Raw genomic sequence first — 19,200 nt, forward strand, 5'->3', positions numbered from 1 at the left:
TAATACGAGTCAGATAGATTTTTTCCTACTTAGAAAGAGAGATAGGGGTTGTTGCATCGATTGTAAGGTTATACCAGGAGAAAGTGTAGCTACACAACATAGAGTCTTAATTTTAGATCTTAGAATTAGACAATGCCGCAAAAGGGATAGACATAGGATAGATCCTAGAATTAAGTGGTGGGCACTGAAAGGAGCTAAACAAGGAATGTTTGTAAAGCAGGTAGTTAAGGAAGTTGATTGGTGTCTCGAGGAGGATTCAGAATCAATGTGGAATAAGATAGCGGGTGGTATGAGAAAAGTAGCTAAGGAGGTATTGGGTGAGTCTAAAGGCGGTGCACCACTAGGTAAGGATACATCATGGTGGAACGAGGATGTCAAATTAGCTATTAAGGTTAAAAGAGAGTGTATTAGAAATCTAAGTAAGAGTCGTGATAATGAGAATTTGGAGAAGTATATGATAGCAAAGAAGGAAGCTAAAAAAGTTGTTCGAAACGCGAGGGCTAAGGTATATAAGGAGGTTTATGACAAGTTGGATACCAAAGAAGGCGAGAAGGATATTTATAGGCTTGCAAAGATGAGAGATAGGAAATCGAAGGATTTGGGTATGGTTAGATGTATCAAAGATGAAACGCAAAGGGTTTTAGTCAAAGATGAGGAGATTAAGGAGAGATGGAAAGATTATTTTGATAAGCTATTTAACGATAGTCAAGCTCAAGATTTTGGAGACTTCTCCATTCCTTTTCATGAGATAAATCGTGACTTCATGCGCAAGATTCAAAAGAAAGAAATTGCAGAGGCTTTGAAGAAAATGAAATCAAGAAGGGCAGTTGGCCCAGATGGTATACCTATCGAGGCTTGGAAATGCTTGGGAGAGAAAGGTTTAGAATGGTTGACAAATCTTTTTAACTTGATTTGGCGAACAAATAAGATGCCTAATGAGTGGAGGAAGAGTACTTTGGTGCCTTTATATAAGAATAAGGGTGATATACAAGATTGCACAAACTATCGTGGTATAAAACTCATGAGTCATACTATGAAACTTTGGGAGAGGGTGATTGAGTCTAGGTTGAGGAAGGTTGTCATGATATCGGAGAATCAATTTGGTTTTATGCCTGGAAGATCAACTATGGAAGCTATACATCTTCTTAGACAACTTATTGAAAGATATAGAGAGAGGAACAAAGATTTGCATATGGTTTTTATTGATTTAGAGAAGGCATACGATAGAGTACCTAGGGACGTTCTCTGGTGGACAATGATGAAGAAAGGTGTTTCTCTCAAGTACATTAGTATAATTAAAGATATGTATGAAGGAGTAGTAACCAATGTCCGCACTTGTGGAGGGGTGACAACCAATTTTCCGATAACGGTTGGGTTACATCAAGGATCTGCTTTAAGCCCTTTCCTATTTGCGATAGTGATGGATGAGCTTACGAGATCAATTCAAGAAAATGTACCGTGGTGTATGTTGTTTGCTGATGATATTGTTTTGATTGATGAGTCTAGAGCTGGGGTTAATGCTAAGTTAGAATTATGGAGACAGACATTGGAAGCTAGAGGTTTTAAGTTGAGTAAGAGTAAGACTGAATATATGGAATGTCGGTTTAGTAAGCAACGAAGTAGTGATGGGAGTGTAGTGAAACTTGGTGAGCAAGATATACCGGTGAATGATTATTTCAAATATTTGGGATCCATCATTCAAAAGTATGGAGAAATTGATGGAGATGTAAATCATAGGATAAAGGTTGGGTGGATGAAATGGAAAAGTGCTACTGGAGTGCTGTGCGATCGTAGAATGCCATTGCGGTTGAAGGGAAAGTTTTATAGGACGACTATTAGACCCGCTTTACTATATGGTACGGAATGTTGGGCTGCCAAGAGACATCATATTCAAAAAATGAGTGTAGCTGAGATGCGGATGCTTAGATGGATGTGTGGAAATACAATAAAAGATAAGATTCGGAACGAAGAGATACGTAAGAAGGTAGGTGTTGCACCCATTGAAAATAAGATGCGAGAGAATCGTTTACGGTGGTTTGGACATATTCGGCGAAGGCCTAATGATGCTCCAGTTAGAAGGTTGGAGAAATGGGAAAATATATTAGTTAAAAGAGGTCGGGGTAGGCCTAGGAAGACTTGGATGGAGATGATAGGAAAGGATATGAATGCTTTGAACCTCACCGAGGACATGGCGTTGGATAGAAATGATTGGAGGAAAAGGATTCATGTGGAAGACCCAAAATGAATTTCTTTTTTGGTTCATATCGCTGACCCCAATTGTTTTGGGATGAAGGCGTAGTTGTTGTTGTTGTATATATATATATATAAATAAACATATCGCGTGGATCCATAGTTGGATCTATTTGGATCCGACCTTCGGATCCACTTCGTAAAGTTGTCACGGATCCACATCGCTTGAGGGACACGGATCCAACACGTGGTTGGATCCCGGGTCTCGGATTTGGACCCAGGCCCGCACCCTGCATAATACAACAACAACAACTACGCCTTCATCCCAAAACAATTGGGGTCAGCGATTTGCATAATGAAAAAAAAAAAAAGAAAGAAAAAGGCAACCCGATATTGGTTGCCCGATAAAACAAAAAGAAAAAAAGTTAGGGTTCAGTGTGAACCCTAACTGATATCGCATGGGGAGGGGGTGGGCCGGAGAGCAGCCGCCGGGGGCGAGAGTATCGGCCTCCTCCATTTTCGGGATGCCACCATCCTACTAAAGAGGGATCCTGGACTCCTCTTCCATCCCTCTCTCGCTCCTCTCTACCTCCCGCACTCTTCCTCTCTCGTCATCGCTGTCACCGCCAGCGACCTCCCTTCAACATTCTCCCCTGCTCGAGCTCGGGTAACATCGCCGCCACCTTCGCTTCTTTTTCCGACAGCACCACCCAACGATGACCCTCCTCTCGTTACATTCCATTCTCACATTCGTCGGTGAGCAGGAGTTCGGCTGCACCCAGATTCACGGCAGATCGAGAGGGGAAATCAGCAAACAAGGTAGGTTTTGCTGTGAATTCACATATCTACTGAGTTTTCAAGCATGCTTTGGATTTGCCGTAACTCCTAACTCAAAAAAAAATGGGGGTTTTGGGTTGCCGTGAATTCCCAAATCAAAAATTTGGGATTTAGGGTAGGGTTTTACTGTGTTTTTGCATGGGTACTACGTTTCAAGCATGCAATGTGGGTTTCAGTGTGATTTTAGTGGATGCCCTAAATTCCGGGTATGTAGTGAGCTTGCCGTGAGCCCCAAATCAAGAAAAACAAAAAAAATGGGGTTAGGTTTGCCGAAAATCCCAGATCTTCGATTTGTGGATTTCGGATTTCTGAAAGTAGGTTTTCTTATGATCTTCATAGGAGTATCCTGTTTTCAAGCATGACATGTGTTATTGTTAAAGCTATCAATGTTTATTTTGAGGATTTTCGATTAGGAGGCAAGTTTTCCATGTTTTGCATGATTATCGGCCGTCTACGGGATGTTTTTATTTCTTTTAATGATCATTTGAATTGCATTTCTATATTGTAATAGCCCAGCAACATGGATTGAGCTTGTATAGATGTTATAGTGTTTTAAAATGTTGAGGCTGCTATAAAATATATATAAATATAGGGGACGGGTTGTATTATGTATGACTCTTGTGTAATTGTTGCATTCGTACACTCAGTGAAAAAAAAAGAGAAGAGAATTCCCTTAGGTTAACATCGACGAACCCCTATCGTTATTGTGAATTCCTTTTTTTTGTTGTTTTGTGTTAACTGACAACAAGAACAGATGGTTACATTGTTGTATTTGTTGATTTTCAGTATTGAGATTTATGGCAATAAAACCGACTGTTGTGTATACTCCTAAAACAGGGTCTGTGTGCATACATTATTAAAAGTTTTTGTGAAGTATCGATAACAACAATGCATGTTTGTGTTCTTTTACAAATACTTCATGTTTTCGGTGTTAAATCCCCTGACAAAGAAAAACAGTTGTTGCAGTCAGTGTCTTATATATTACATTCAAGGAAAACATATATATATATATAAAACAGAATTTTCATGTTACAAGTAGCCAGTATCTTCTATGTAAATTCAAAAGAAAAGAAAAGAAAAGAAAAAAAAACATATCACTCACCGGAAGGTTCACATAACACGTTGTTTTAATGGGTTTCGGTGTGATAATCTAATGGCTAAAATCAGTGAATTGTATATCCTCCGAAAACATGATTTGTGAACTTTTTTGAACCTGATCTTTCATAACAGAGGGCCAATTAGTGTGTTTAGTCATTTCACATTCTATGTTGGTCCTATACTAAATGGAAATAGATGTGCAATCCTGTGATAAGATGAAATTTATCTTTTCTTTCATTCCAAATTTTTTCTTTGTTTGACTTAGATTCAAAACTCTGAATTTATGCTTAGAGGTTCTGACCCTATGTAGGTTTTTGAGATTTACCTGCGGTTGTTCTTTTTTTTCACAGTTGATGAGTATTAAGTTTTGTTTGAGTTAAGTCACAACTATTAGTACATTGAGGATACCTATGCATACTGCATAATAAGCATGGAGGATTCATGATAGACTGCGTCTGAACTATATACTGCCACATAAACTGTTGCATAAAAATATATTCCTGTATCGGTTTATTATTGCATTCATTAAACTCATATGTTGATTTTTATGAGATGCTATATCTTTAAAGTTGTAGGATGTTTATCAATATTATGTAAATTGCTGAATTCCTAGTCCTGAAAAGTGGGAATACCCAACAGAAACTAGAGCTATGAGTATGGATTTCTTACAGATTTTCTTTTGCATAATACATGCTTTTATATTGTACCAAAATCATGTTGTAACAAATGGTACTTACACATGCATGAAAATGTTTCTAGTTACAAGTTACATTATGTACTGCATATACAGGGGTTATGATTATGCCGTAGTCAATGCTCATTATGTTTAACCTTGATTAGTGATCAACATGTAAATAAATATCTCTGAATATATTTCCGTTTCAGGGTTGGTATAAGTATATGTCTTGAGTTGTTTGGGAAACCCTGCCTAATGGGCAATATGGGTTGAATACCCGATACGAGTATTTGGGCTATTAGCCTGTGTGTTATGGCAAGAAAAAATGATGAAAACTTAATCATAAGGGTTGTGCGACCGACTGGTTTAAAGGTACCGGGGTCTTGGTACTTTACAGTTTAAAGGTACCAAAGCATTTAGAATAATGATCATACTGATAAGAAACTTAAATTTAATTGTTTGGGGAAACCTTGCCCAAGGGGCGATACGGGTTAAGTACCTAATGTAGGTACGTGGTCTGGTTCAAGTATATTGGTAAGGAAATTAAATAATGAATTTTGGTGCTTGACTGGTTTAAAGGCACCAGAGTACTTTGGGTGGGTTATGAAATTAATATGACCAAGGATTGGGATTGTTCTATGCACCTTGGTAAAATGACTAAGGTTGAGAATTCTACTACTATGATAGTAAAAAGAAGTTGGGGAAATGCCCCATACTTTAGAAAAATAATTAAATGAATAGATTAACCCACTCAGATTCGGGCTTAAATTGGAGAGGGTAGGTGGTACAAAACTCTGGGGACATGTGTCTAGTTTCGAGCGTAAAGCGACTCGTTGGTCCCAGTCCTCAGAGTTGGGGGACCCGGACTACCAAATGTGTCCTAGGTGGTAGCTCCATGTTCTTCTGCAGAAGTTAGGGATGCATCCCGTTTTGGTTTTGGCCTTTGGGAGTTTCTCTCGGTCACTGGCCGCTCCCTTGGAATTTCAGTAACAGTTAGAATGTTCGGGTTAATAAAACAACTTTGAATAATATACCCCCGAACGTTCTCTTCTGTGATGGTTGCCTCGGCCCGTGTGTACCCGCGGGATAAGAAAAGATAAACATCAATTAGAATATTCTAGGTATCACAGTGAGTGGAGTTCTAGGGAGACATGTTTATATTCTTCCAGCATGTTCTGATCTTGTGATGAAATGAAATAATGAAAAGTGTAGATATGATATAATTGAATTCATATTGTGGTTGTTACATGACTGTTATGCATGTTGCTGTTGTTGCATAATCCGCTTTACTTGCTTATGTATGTGTCTGTCATAGTTGTTGCATAGTCTGTTTCGCTCACTTTTAAGCATTCAATGGAATCGATGGCCATGATATATTTAAATGCTGCAAATGATATTACCTTATCATGAGATGAATTTTGTACTCCTGCAATGGTTGATTTGGTCTTGGTAGTGTTCATATATTCTAGCTAGAAACTTAAATTAACAATGTGCAGTAGTTTAGTAATGTTTATATTCTCATGCTATGTTTTATTGTCCATAATTAAACAAATCCCTTGCATACTTGTTACTTAGTATATTTGTCAAATTTACAGTAATTCTTACTTAGACGTGGTAGTCTAATTCCAATCAATCTACTATTTTTCAGGCAAAGAATAGGGTTTATGAGCGGCTGCGGGATGAGGCATCGGATCGAGATTTTTGGATTTATTGTTCAAGGGATCGCTTGAGTTTATTGTAAATTTTAACTGTTCATATCATTTAAAACTCTGATGATTTTCATTAATACTGAAATGAAATAAATGTCTTGGGTTTCTCTTCACCGTAATGTCTCGAAATGTTTAACCTTATTTTTATTTCTTGTTTCCGTTGTTATAAAAAAAAAATCCTCTAAAATTTGGGTTAAAATTTTGAGGTGTTACACTCGCTGCTCCATCCTCCCTCTCTCTCTCGTCTCTTGTGTACGCAGCAGAAGAAAGAGAAGAAGGTACTTTTTGTTTCCTTCTCTCGGCTCTCCTTCCTCTCTTTCTGCTCCATCCTCCCTCTCTCTTTCTGCTCATCTCCCACTCTCTTGTGTCTCGAGTATTCAACAGAAAAAAGAAAGCAGAAGAAAGAGAAGAAGAAGGTACTTCTTTTTTCCCTCTCTCGTTGCTCACTCTTTTGTTTCTTCTACATCCCTCTTCTTTCTCCCACTCTTCATTTTTCTAGGGTTTGCCTGACCCTTTTGATATAGTGTTTGGTGAAGAGAAATGGATCTTAAGACTTTAAATTAGGGGCTTTTGTCTGTTTGTTGATTTTTTGACATTCTATTGCATATATACAAGCAAAAATGTATTGGCTAACCCTTTTGATATAGTGTTAGGTAAAGATAAATAGATTTTAGGTCTTTTGTGTGTTTGTTAATACTTTTGCATTCTTTTGTATGTTAGTTAATTTGTTGACATTCTATTGCATATATACATGCAAAAATGTATTGGCTGACCCCTTTGATATAGTATTTGGTGAAGATAAATGGATTTTTGGCATTTCTTTTATTTATTTGTATTTTTAGATATTTTCTAAAGTTTGAAGTTTTCAAAAAAAAAATTTGAGGCTCACGCTATGCCTCAACACTTTTCACAGCACTGTGATATATATATATATATATATCATAGTCACAGACATCGCCAATATTTTGAAAATATCGCGATATTAGCGTGATACAATGGCAAAACGATATTAAAGGTAAAATATCACAATATTTTCAAAATATCAAGAATTTATATATATTGTGATATTATCATGATCGCAGCCCAGCAATGGTGTTTTTTAAAGCAGCTGGTGTAAGGGCATTTCAGGATTTTTTTAAAAAGGAGGATTCGTATATCTTTCCTAAGTTTCCTAATAGATTAGTTTGGGTATAAATTTTATACTTTTTTTTACTTTTGGGGTTATGTACTTACCTGACACCTTTTTAAAAAAGAAAGAGAAAGAGAAAGAAAGAAGAGAAAGAGGAAAGGAAGAAAGAAAGGAAAGAAGGAAAGAAAAAAAGAAGAGGAAGGGAGAGATGGAAAGAAAGAGGAAGGGAAGGAAGAAAGGAAGGAAAGACGAAAGAAGAATTTATGTCATATTACGGCTCATTTGCTTTACATTTATTTTTTCCTATTTTTTTCATTTTTTAAAATTTTGAGATTTTCTCGAGATTTATTAGAAAACCGATAATATCCCAAAATTATACCGCATCGAGATATAGCCGATACCGATATTTGTGACTATGATATATATAGAGAGAGAGAGAGAGTTTGGGCATGGATCAAGATCCATATTAGAAATTTGAAACCAAAAGCCCCTGAATAGAATTTTTTTTAAATGGTGGGTTGAATGAAATTTTTGAAAAGAAGAGGGGATTTGAATTTTTTTAATAAAAACGAACGAAAGGGGGCCTTAGTCTCTCTCTCTCTCTCTCTCTCTCTCTCTCTCTCTCTCTCTCTCTCTCTCTCTCTCTCTCTCTCTTCTTTTTCCTCCTATTTCTTCATCTTCCCCCTTTTCTTCTTCCTCCCAAAGCTTCGACCCAAGGTCAAAAGTCAAAAAAAATATTTGGGTCAGGTCAAGGTTGGACCCAACCCAATCCGGATCAGCACGTAGACATGACATGTCCGGTACCTGTACCCGTATCAGGCCGTGTTGACACAGGTACGGTTGCTTGTTAGGCGTGTCTATGTGACATAGCTTCATGATTATAGAACTTTCAGTATCTTCCCAAAGGCAACATGTCATGTGAGATCAAAATTCCTTGTTTTTGGTCTGAGAAATAGGTAATAAAGTGTGAGGCCCTTAACATCTAAGAATCTAGTACCATCAAGACAGTGGTGAACTGGGTTAGACCTTAGCAGGATATAGGTAACCTTGCTCTGATCTTGAGGACCCTTTCAAGGTCCATGTCCAGGATCATATGCTTTGCCAATCTGGAATGCTTGTATATAGGGGGGCTAGGGGGCCAGGTCCAACTATGCAAAATCCATCTCCAACCTTATCAGATAAAAAAAATTTGTTTTACAATAGGCTCAAGTTGGATCGCAGGTAGGATCTGGATCCAGGTAAGGAAAACATGCATGAGTCTAACCATAACTTGGATCCTATCAACCAACCCAATGAAATCATAGCTGTTTTGATTAGTCCAGGACCAAGTCCTCCTTAATATGGATCAGCTCATAGCTTAAAACCAGAACATAGACAACCTTATGTCTAAACCTTTGTCCTCAAAATGCAAAATGGATGCCATGTTTGTGCATTGAAGCCAGTGTCTGTCATTTGCGAATATAAATCGGATGCTAGATCAATTCTTGAGAATTCTAGTAAGACAATAATTATCACCAGTTGAGGCCACAGATTATATTTCATATATTATTTTTCCACACTTGAAATTGTAATCACCTATACTCACATGAGACTAACACTATTTTTGACTAAATAGAAACATGGTAGGAATAGGACTATCTGCATCATAAGCTATGTCACAGGGATTCGGCAAGACAGGTGCCGCACCCGCGTTGACGCAACGCGGGTGCGGCACCCGGTGCTGTCAACGCACCCAGGGTCATTTTGGTCCATTTTTGTTTTTGTTTTTTTATTTTGCCCTATGAAATGGCCAATGGAATTAAAAAAAATTGGGGGGGGGGGGGGGGGGGGGAGGGGCCTGCCCCCCTGGACCCCCGCCCGCTGACCGCGCAGCAGGACCTGCGCCGGGGGGAACCCTCGGACCCAATTATTTATTTATTTATTTATTTTGCCGCACCCCCGCACCTGCACCCATGTGACATAGATCATAAGGTATTACTTCGTCCTATAATCATGTTGACAAAAACCAACCGATTAAAATAAGGTTGCACTATTAAAACCAAAATACCGCAATAACAACCAAACTACATCAAACTGGTATTCTGTAGTTCTGCACTTGACTTCTACAAATTTAGAATAAAAAATGAGAAACCTTTGGAGCACATTTGTCTACCTCACGTATCACAGATATGATGAATTGAGTTACAGATCCTCAGGACTTCGAACCTTAGACTTAAAGTCTGATGGGGAAGGAATGGACTTAACAACCAAATATTTGAGGAATTTTGAGGATATCATCTCAGGCTTTAAGATTCTACGTCTGCAAAAACTCAGGTCTCACACGCCCTCCCCCCCACCCCCCACCCAACCAAGAAAACCTTGGTCAAATCTGATAGCCAAGTTACTCAAACATCTCCCTGGGGCATAAGAAACAGCATCATAGCTTTCAGAAAGTTGGAGATTCTTTTTCTACATGTTCTAACTTTTCCTTTATTTTGTTATTTAGGAATAAAAATGGAAAATGGTTGGACCAATTCAACTGCACTTGATAAATCCCAGACCAGTGTTCCTTGATGATGGAATACATTTTCACTTTCCTTCAATTCTCTCCAGAATTAAAATTTCAACCTCAGATGTCATCTATATGTTTTATTTGGAAGTCTCAAAGTAGAAGTATTATGCATATAAGGATATAAGGAAGCCAAGAATTCATACCCAGATGAGAGTTTACAATATCATGAGTGCCACGTATGCTTTTCCCACAAACCGGACAACTAACCCAGTCCAAGTTATGCTGATCAATACTTTTGTTATCCTGCTCAAGTTCATAATGGTCCACAGAGCGTGCTGAAGACAACTCCTTAGCATATGAAGAGGACTCACCATTTCCATTTCTCTGAAGAGAAAAACATCCAAAATTAATCAACTTAGATGGCCCGACATGGAGCAAAAGAAAGCACTTAATAGTAATAAAATATGTCTCTTGTATATAGACCAGACAGTATGAGCTAAACAATAATGATACAAAGGACAGAAGAAAAAAACTATTTATTTTCATGATTAAGTCTGTTATGAAGAACTTGAAATGATAGGGGGTGACTTAGGCATGAATATAAAAATAGCCCTTCCAACTGCAACAACCATAACTGGGATCAATCACCTAAAAAGGAAATTATGTGAATTTTGAGGTTCTTAAAGAAAGTGTAAGAAAGATCTGATTTTTGTTTTGATTAGTGACACTGTAAAGAATGTAGAAGACTCAGATTTGAGGCTCTTCTGGAACGCTACTGATTCCCCTTAAGGAATACAAAGAATATGTTCCTTACAAAATTTGATAAATGTTAGATTAAAGTTTCTTTGTTCCTGATGCAACATTCTAGCAAAAGTCAGCAATTCCAATTTGAAAGTATGTGTTATACTATACCTCTTTCCTTAATATACTTTAAACAGAGCTCCTTCCAAATTCCAAGCTTACTAAGTCAGCATCCATAATCACAGGGATTGAGATGAATCATCTTTCGGTTAGTACTGACATATTTTGCTAACAACATAATGTTAAAGGATGATAGATCACTTTCTTCTATAAAGCTTAAAGATCATGTTTTTGAAGAGAAGAAAATGCAAAGACTATCCATTTGATGCCTTCTTCTTCCCACAATAGTAAATACATGTTACTCCATTCAACATCCATCTGGAAGTCTGTAAATAGAACATCGCTGCAAATCTAGTTCTCAGGGAAATCTCGGCTAGGGAATATCTCGCAACATTTTCAAAAAATATTATTTCCTCAGGAAAATCTATCTGGTATATACAAATATATATAATATATATAATATGTTAACATACAAAATAATATAAAACTTGCAAACAATCAATTTGAACGGGGTTAAAAATGCAATGCTTTCAAATTAGATGATTTTTTAAAAATATTGTGCTTTTTTAATAATGAATTTTGAATTTGCATGCGGTTTGAATTTGGATTATGAGTCTGAATTTGATTTAAATTTTTAAAGAATATTGAAATTGAAATTGTACATTGGAAGCAAGATGTTTTAAGTTGAGTAAGAGTAAGACAGAATACATGGAATGTCGGTTTAATAAGCAACGAAGTAGTGATGGGAGTGTAGTGAAGCTAGGTGAGCAAGAAATACCGGTGGATGATTGTTTCAAATATTTAGGATTTATCATTCAAAAGTATGGAGAAATTGATGGAGATGTAAATCATAGGATAAAGGTTGGGTAGATGAAATGGAAAAGTACAACTGGAGTGTTGTGCGATCGTAGAATGTCATTGCGGTTGAAGGGAAAGTTTTATAAGACAACTATTAGGCTCGCTTTACTATATGGTACGGAATGTTGGGTTGTCAAGAGACATCATATTCAAAAAATGAGTGTAGCTGAGATGCGTATGCTTAGATGGATGTGTGGAAACACAATAAAAGATAAGATTCGGAACGAGGAGATACGTAAGAAGGTAGGTGTTGCACCCATTGAAAATAAGATGAGAGAAAATCGTTTACGGTAGTTTGGACATATTCGGCGAAGGCCTAATGATGCCCCAGTTAGAAAGATGGAGAAATGGGAAAATATATTAGTTAAAAGAGGTCGGGGTAGGCCTAGGAAGACATGGATGGAGGTGATAGGAAAGGATATGAATGCTTTGAACCTCACCGAGGACATGGCATTGGATAGAAATAATTGGAGGAGAAGGATTCATGTGGAAGACCCAGAATGATTTTCTTTTTTGGTTCATATTGCCGACCCCAATTGTTTTGGGATGAAGGCGTAGTTGTTGTTGTTGTTGTTGTATTGAAATTGAAATTGTGTTTGAGTTTGAATTCAAATTTGAATTAATTTGGATTTGAATTTGAATTTCATGCTTGCATTTTAATTACGAGTTTGCATTAGAATTCAGGTTTTGTATTTTAAATTTAAATTTTGTTGTAAAGTTTCAATTAAATTTAAATTATAAGTTCATGTTTAAATTTGATTTTAATATTGACTTTGAATTTAAATTTGAATTGACAGTTTATGTTTGGATTTGAATTTGAATTGTGCATTTGAATTTGAATTTTTTAGTCTTGATTAATATATAATGATGAGTTTGAGTTGAATTTGGAATTTAAATTTTAAAAATTGATTTTTGGATTTCGAACTTGAATTTTAACTTTGACTTTTGAATGTAATTTTGAATTTATGAGCTTTGATTTGAATAGGAATTTATATTTTATGTTCATATTTTAATTTAAATATTGAGTGCATTGGAATTTCTATTTGAATTAAGGATTTTAATTTGAATTTTTATATTTTAAATTTTGTACTTTATTTTGAACTTGAATTTTGAGTTTGAGTCAGTATTTCTATTGGAAATTTGGAATTATGAGCTTCTGTTTGAATTTGAGTTGTGAGTTTTAATTTGAATTATGTTTGCTTTTTAGTTTAAAATTTAATTGAAATTGAAATTGAAGTTTGATTTAGAATCTGAATTTCATTATGAATTTTAAAGTTTAAAGATATGAGAATTTTGTAAAACTAGGAAAGAGAGACATGGCTGTATAAAGTTTCATATACATGCATGCACACACTTAATGAACAAAATTCTTTTTGTTCTTAGCAGATTATGACATACATAGTGGATCCACACATTAATCATCACCAAGTTTAATTGGGTGATTTAAGCATTTAATGGACATACTTTAAGAATTCCATGGGAATTCTTATGAGTTTTAAAAGCCAGTTGTAAAAATAATTATTCTAAAGAGCCAGCATGGAGTTTCAAAGTTCATCTGGAGAAAAATGTCGCAAGAGCTTATTAAAGAGTCTTTGCACAACGTGAGACAGGTTATGCAAGCACAACTGCCCATGCTTGTGCCTAGGCTGTTCAAGCTTGACTAAGTACAGCTCTTTTGATGCTCAAGCTAGAGCTAAGCTTTAACTAATGAATTCAAAATCAACTTGAATAAGCTCGATCCTTTCTTGGTTAAGCTTCAGCAAACTTAGCCTTGCAAAAAAAATGCTTTTCTTTTTTCAGTAAATGAGAGGAGAACGAGATCTGAACCTGTCACTCACTCACAGGAGATGCACAGTCGACTACAGCAATGTCTCTGTTAAGTTCTAATCTAACATGCATTTACAAAATTTAAGTTTTCCATGAAGCCGCCAATCTTGCTGACCTCTTAACAAGACCGAACTCAAGCTCAGACCATGCAAAGAATAATCAACAGTGGTAATCCAAAAGAAGGGTTTCTTTATAACATGACAGGTTATGCAACCACATTAATTAACCGCTGAGATTTTCCAATGATTTTTCTGAGATTTATCAAGTAAACCTATATTACACAAGACTGATATTTGTGACTGTTTTGTAAATAAAACAGGAATTTCAACTTCGTGCAGATATTGGTGACTATGGTAATTAATTCTCATCAACATAGTATGGTTTATGGTAATCATTCAACTGAAGATTCTGAATTTATGTTTGAGAAAATATGTGCCCTGACAATCATCGCAAACAAACATAGGTTAAAAATCATGTGGCCTTTTCTCTATGCCCTTGCTTTCATATAAGAAGTGAAATTGATGAAAATATTGACAAAACAGGAAAAATAATGCCATTATAAGGTCCCGTCAATAAATTTGTGCCTGCAAGATGAAATGCTGGCTTGCTCGATTAAATTATAAATAATAATAACTTGAGTCCTCCATTCGACCAACCTCCTCCAATTTCTACACTTTATGTAATATCTCGTAAATTCTATACCTAATATAAATTTAAATTTTATTAAATAAATATATATATTCTCTGTTTGGCTGAAATAATATATAAAATATATAAATTAGTGGTTGGAGCTAACTTGGATCCTGATATGGATCTTGGACCCTTTGGGCCGAGATCCAAGATCCAGTTGTAATTGGATAAACAAGCTTTTCAAAATTTATAATAATAATTAATAAGATAATATATATTATAAATATATTTTTAATTAAGAGTTTGTTTAGTGAAGACTTTTATTTTCATAAGGAAATAGAAGGCCTTCTATTTCTATAGAGGGTGTCCCCTATAGAAGAGGAGTCCTTCTTTCTTTATAAAATAGGTGTGAGCCCTCTCTCTCTCTCAATATCGATTTTAAGACAGAGAGAGAGAGAGAAAGTTGAAATCGTGATAGGCGTCACCTCATATCTGTTTTTAATTGATTGATATTATCTTTGAATCTTTTCAGATTAGATTCACCCTTTCAACTTCTTCTCTTTTCTTTGTCATTCCGAAAACGAAAACACGTTATTTTCAATAACGTGCCTCTTACTGGTTAACTTCATTCAGAACAGATTTTACTGCATAGCCTGGTTTTCTGCCTCGGATTTGCAGATCATTATTTAAAAAAAAAAACGAGTTCTCTGAAATTGAAATATTTGTTCTGGATTTTATTTGAACCTTCTAGTCTTTTACTCTTTCTTGTTTTTAGTTTTCTCTTGTTTCTTATTATATCTTGTTTTTGCCTTCGATTGACTATGGATTCATTTTCCTCTTCTCAATCTGGTCTTTTTTCAAATTTTCTTAGTCAACTTATATCTGAGAAAGTGAACAATTCTAATTTCCTAACCTGGAAGGGACAAATCATATCATTCATAAGAAGTCAGGATCTTTCTGGACATCTTGATGGCTCTGTTCATGTTCCTTCAGAGTTCATATCACAAGAAGGAAAGAATGGGGAGGGTGACACTTCTATTACTTTTGTTAGAAATCAAGAGTACATATCCTGGATGAAACGAGATCAGGCTTTGGTTGCCTACATCACTTACACTCTGTCACAGGAGGTGCTTGTGGCAATCCCAGATGACTGCTCAGCCATACAGTTATGGCACCGACTTGTTCAGATGTATTCTCAAGTTTCTCAGGCCAAAGTTCTATTTTTAAAGAAAGAATTTCAAATGCTGAGAGAAGATTTCATAATTATCATAAAGTACTTAAACAAAATGAAGACTATCACAGATCAGTTGGCCATCGTGGGTTGTGCGGTTAGTGACAAAGATATGGTGCAGCAAACTTTAAGCGGGTTGTGACCCGATTATCATATGATGGTTGCTTCCTTATTGTGTTTGTGAGACTTACTTACATTTGAAGATCTTCATGTTAAACTCTTACAGCAATGAGATGACTTTGAAGGGATTCTCTAAAGATACTCACACTCACATTGGAGCACAAGACGTTCTTGCCAAAGGAGTTACTTATGGTCAAGGACGTGCCAGGTATGAATCTCGGGAAAGTGGAGGTCAAGAGAGGAATGGACAAGGAGCTCGTGGAATATTGCCTATTTGACACCACACTCGGGCGCCGGTGTGACGCGTCGCTTCCGGGCGACGACCTAGCAACCCTTGCCCATTTATCACTGCCCCCGAGCCTATAGAGTACAGCACGTCGCTCAGTAGGGAACGCCCCAACGAAATTCTCATATTGGTTCATATTCATAGGGTATGACTAAGTTTTTACGCTGGCTGTCACAGGCCTAACGCAACCCTCCTCCTTTATCGGGGCGTGGGACCGGCAGTGGATAACTAAACAGTTATACACAGGCGGAGTTCTGCTAATTCAAAAGTCTGATTTTTTTTACTGAATAAAGTTTGGCTCCTATATGGCTAATCAAATCTGATTTTTTTCTAGAGGATTAGACAAATCGGATTTTTGTTTCATCATGTTAATTCTGAACCGGTTGATGTGATCCTAGAGTTGCATTGATCGGACTGCATATTCATCCACAAGTCCAAATCGTTAATGTGTATTGGAATCGGGGATTCTTAAAGAAATAAAAATTTGAACTTTCATGAAGAGTTCAAAATTGTTTTTGCTTGAACTCAAGCAATCAAGCTACAAATTTTAAGCTAACAATCTGGTTTGGAAATTGATTTGAAACCTGAATTTTTGTTAAGATGCCTAAAAATCTTATTTCCATTAGAATTTGTGAAAACTGATCTGTTCTGAATATTTAGTTGAATCTGAACTTAATAGGTGTTGAATTTAATCGGGCACAAAAGTTTGGATATTTTGGTTAATATGATAAGTCTGAATTGTATGTTACAATATGCATTTGTTCATGTGCCATGAACATGCATTGATGTTGTGTTCCATGAACACAAAATTCTATATTTATGTGTGATTGTGGTTCACCTAAATTCTTACAGTGTATGTGTAGTGGTGAACCACTAATGAGCCTTTGGAGGCTAGATGCATGTGTTATTGTTTAAGTGACAAGCTTTGAATGCATTGGAATACTGTTTTATATTGTTTTTGAATTAATTACACTCTTAAAATTGACAAGACAATGGCCCAAATTTGTTAATGCATGTTGATTTGTATAATTGTTCTTGTGTAAAAAAACTTAATTGATTAAGAACGGTATAAGAGACGAAACAGTACAATAATTTGTTCTTTTCTTTGTTGCCCTCTGGAAAAGTGAGATTCTTGGATGGCGATCATGGTTGAGCGTGAGGATACTAAACATCGCGTAATTATTTTCTCTAAGAACCCGATGAGTAATTCATGTTCCCAACCACGATTCTAGAGAAGTCTCGTCACTTTGCCTTCAACTGCAATTATTGGTATACCGAGAAAGTAGCGTCAATGGATGTTGAATTTCTTGTCGTCTAGGCATTAAGTGTTGATTTATAATGTTTCGATTGAAGGTGTTGAGTTTTGACGTCACTCAAGGAACATGTATGAGACCCAGTTAATAAAATGTAAATTGTGTGTTAAGATACCACTAGAAACTGCCTTGAACGAGAATTTGACATGTTTTGAGTATTCGCGAGTTTTATAAAAGTGAAAACTTAAATGTATTGCATTTAAGTGGGGACATGCATGCAAAAATAATACTTTATAATTAAACTTAAAAAGTCATTCATGCATATTACATTGATTCATACATCTCTAAAATGTTTAATTTAACATAAAATTATTGATTATTTTTAATTAAACTGCTTATATTGCAAGCTTGTTCTAAATATGCGATGTTTGTAGAGTTCTCTTAAACTTATCTTTGATTTGCTTTATGTTAATTTCCTTAATGTTGGATTTCGAGAGGGTCTCGTACTAGAACTTCGGTTCTTATCTTGTTTTTAAAAAATCTTTTTTTTTCAGGTACTGAGCAACAAAAATGGAGGAATCGGCTTGCTAAAGGAAGCAAGGGTTATGATATGGTGGTCTCGATTCAGGGAGAGTTTGAGAGTTTATTTTTTAGAGAACTTGGTGAACCCTAGATGGGAACTATTCTATTAAATTCAATGGTTTGATTTATTCTATGTGTCGAATGTATGTTGGGTTGAGTATATTAAATTTGTAATGTGCCTATGGGTCCCTCGGATATCTTTATGCAAAGATTTTTAAATTATTTACTCATTTTTAAAAAGAAAAAAAAACTGCAAAGATTTTGAGGGTCATTTTGGGGTCGTTAGACTTTAATCTTTCTCCCCAAGCTTTAAATAGATGGATATGAGAAAACAGAAATAATAAATCAAAAATCCAAAAACCTCTTTAGCATTGATTGAAGCCTTCTTATCTCAAGCGCAAATATGGGCAAGGCTCAACCAATTCCTATCCAGACCACACTCCGAAAACGCTTTCCAACTCAATCACTTAACCCTCTTAACGCCATAACCAAATGGGAAAAGCAAACGATTAAAAATCAAAATCGCCCGAGTTCTATTCGATCCGAAAGACACATCGAAGATCTGAATTTACATCTCGCACTAAAAAAAAAGAAGTAAAAAAAGCCTCTCCCTCTCCCAATCTAAATTCTCGATTACACTTCTTGGTTAGTAACTCCACACAAAAAACAAAAAACAACTACCCCGTCTAAAAACGACCACAAAATCCACAACCATCGGCTATTCCCAAAGGACAGAAAAAACGATTGGATCAAAGAAAGAACGAAAGATCATGTGCACATACAGGGACAAATCCAAACGATGAATGGAAACGAAACAAATCAAGAAAAAAAGAACGGAAACGGACCAAGAAAAAGGAGAGGAGAGAGGGATTCGTGTACCCACCTGGATTTTCCGAGGGGTGGAGGGGTCGTCGTGAGGGTCGAGCAAGGATCGTTCTTTATCGAGGGGAGGTTGGTCGGATTCGGGGAACCTCCTCCGTTTTCCGACCAGGCGGACGAGGCTCGCCCTCCCCCTTAACATCGGCGGTGCGGCGTTTGCACGCCAAATTCTGTGTTTCTTCCCAACTCTCCGAAGTCCGAATACCTTGAATTTTGTTTTTGCATACCCTTCTTGGGAAAGGCACGTTTGTTTTGACCCTTGAGTCTTGGGGAAAATCCCAAATGGGGCCGTTTCCCGCGATTGTTGAAATTGAAACAAAGCGTCCGTGAGGTGGGCCCCCAGCATTTTCGCGGGAAAGGCTTTGTTTTCCACGAATGCGTACGACCTCAAATGTGCCTCATTAGCCCATACTGTTTTCCCTTCTCACGGGGAACGGTTTTCCCTTTATACGGCCCTCAAATGTGCGAAAAGGCTCTTTTCATCCCTCTTTATACGGCCTTCAAATTGTGTTTCTCTCTCACACACACACCGTTTGGGGAAAA

At 36.6% G+C, this 19,200-nt stretch overlaps 1 protein-coding gene across 1 annotated transcript in view; it reads right to left on the minus strand.

Moving 5' to 3' along the window:
• The window catches only part of LOC149833149 (zinc ion binding/nucleic acid binding/hydrolase), a 149,652-nt gene extending 130,772 nt beyond the window's left edge, over positions 1-18,880 (minus strand). The window contains exons 1-2 of the mRNA XM_090014940.1: positions 18,662-18,880; positions 10,334-10,514 (exon numbers count right to left, since the gene is read on the minus strand). Coding sequence (XP_089871066.1) covers positions 10,334-10,514; positions 18,662-18,799 — 319 coding nt within the window. The 5' untranslated portion in view covers positions 18,800-18,880. The remainder of the gene's footprint in view (positions 1-10,333; positions 10,515-18,661) is intronic.
• Between the last annotated feature and the right edge of the window lie 320 nt (positions 18,881-19,200).

The sequence above is a fragment of the Nuphar pumila genome, chromosome 7 (genome assembly GCF_984573655.1).
Source record: "Nuphar pumila chromosome 7, dmNupPumi1.hap1.1, whole genome shotgun sequence".
NCBI classification, from domain to species: Eukaryota; Viridiplantae; Streptophyta; class Magnoliopsida; order Nymphaeales; family Nymphaeaceae; genus Nuphar; species Nuphar pumila.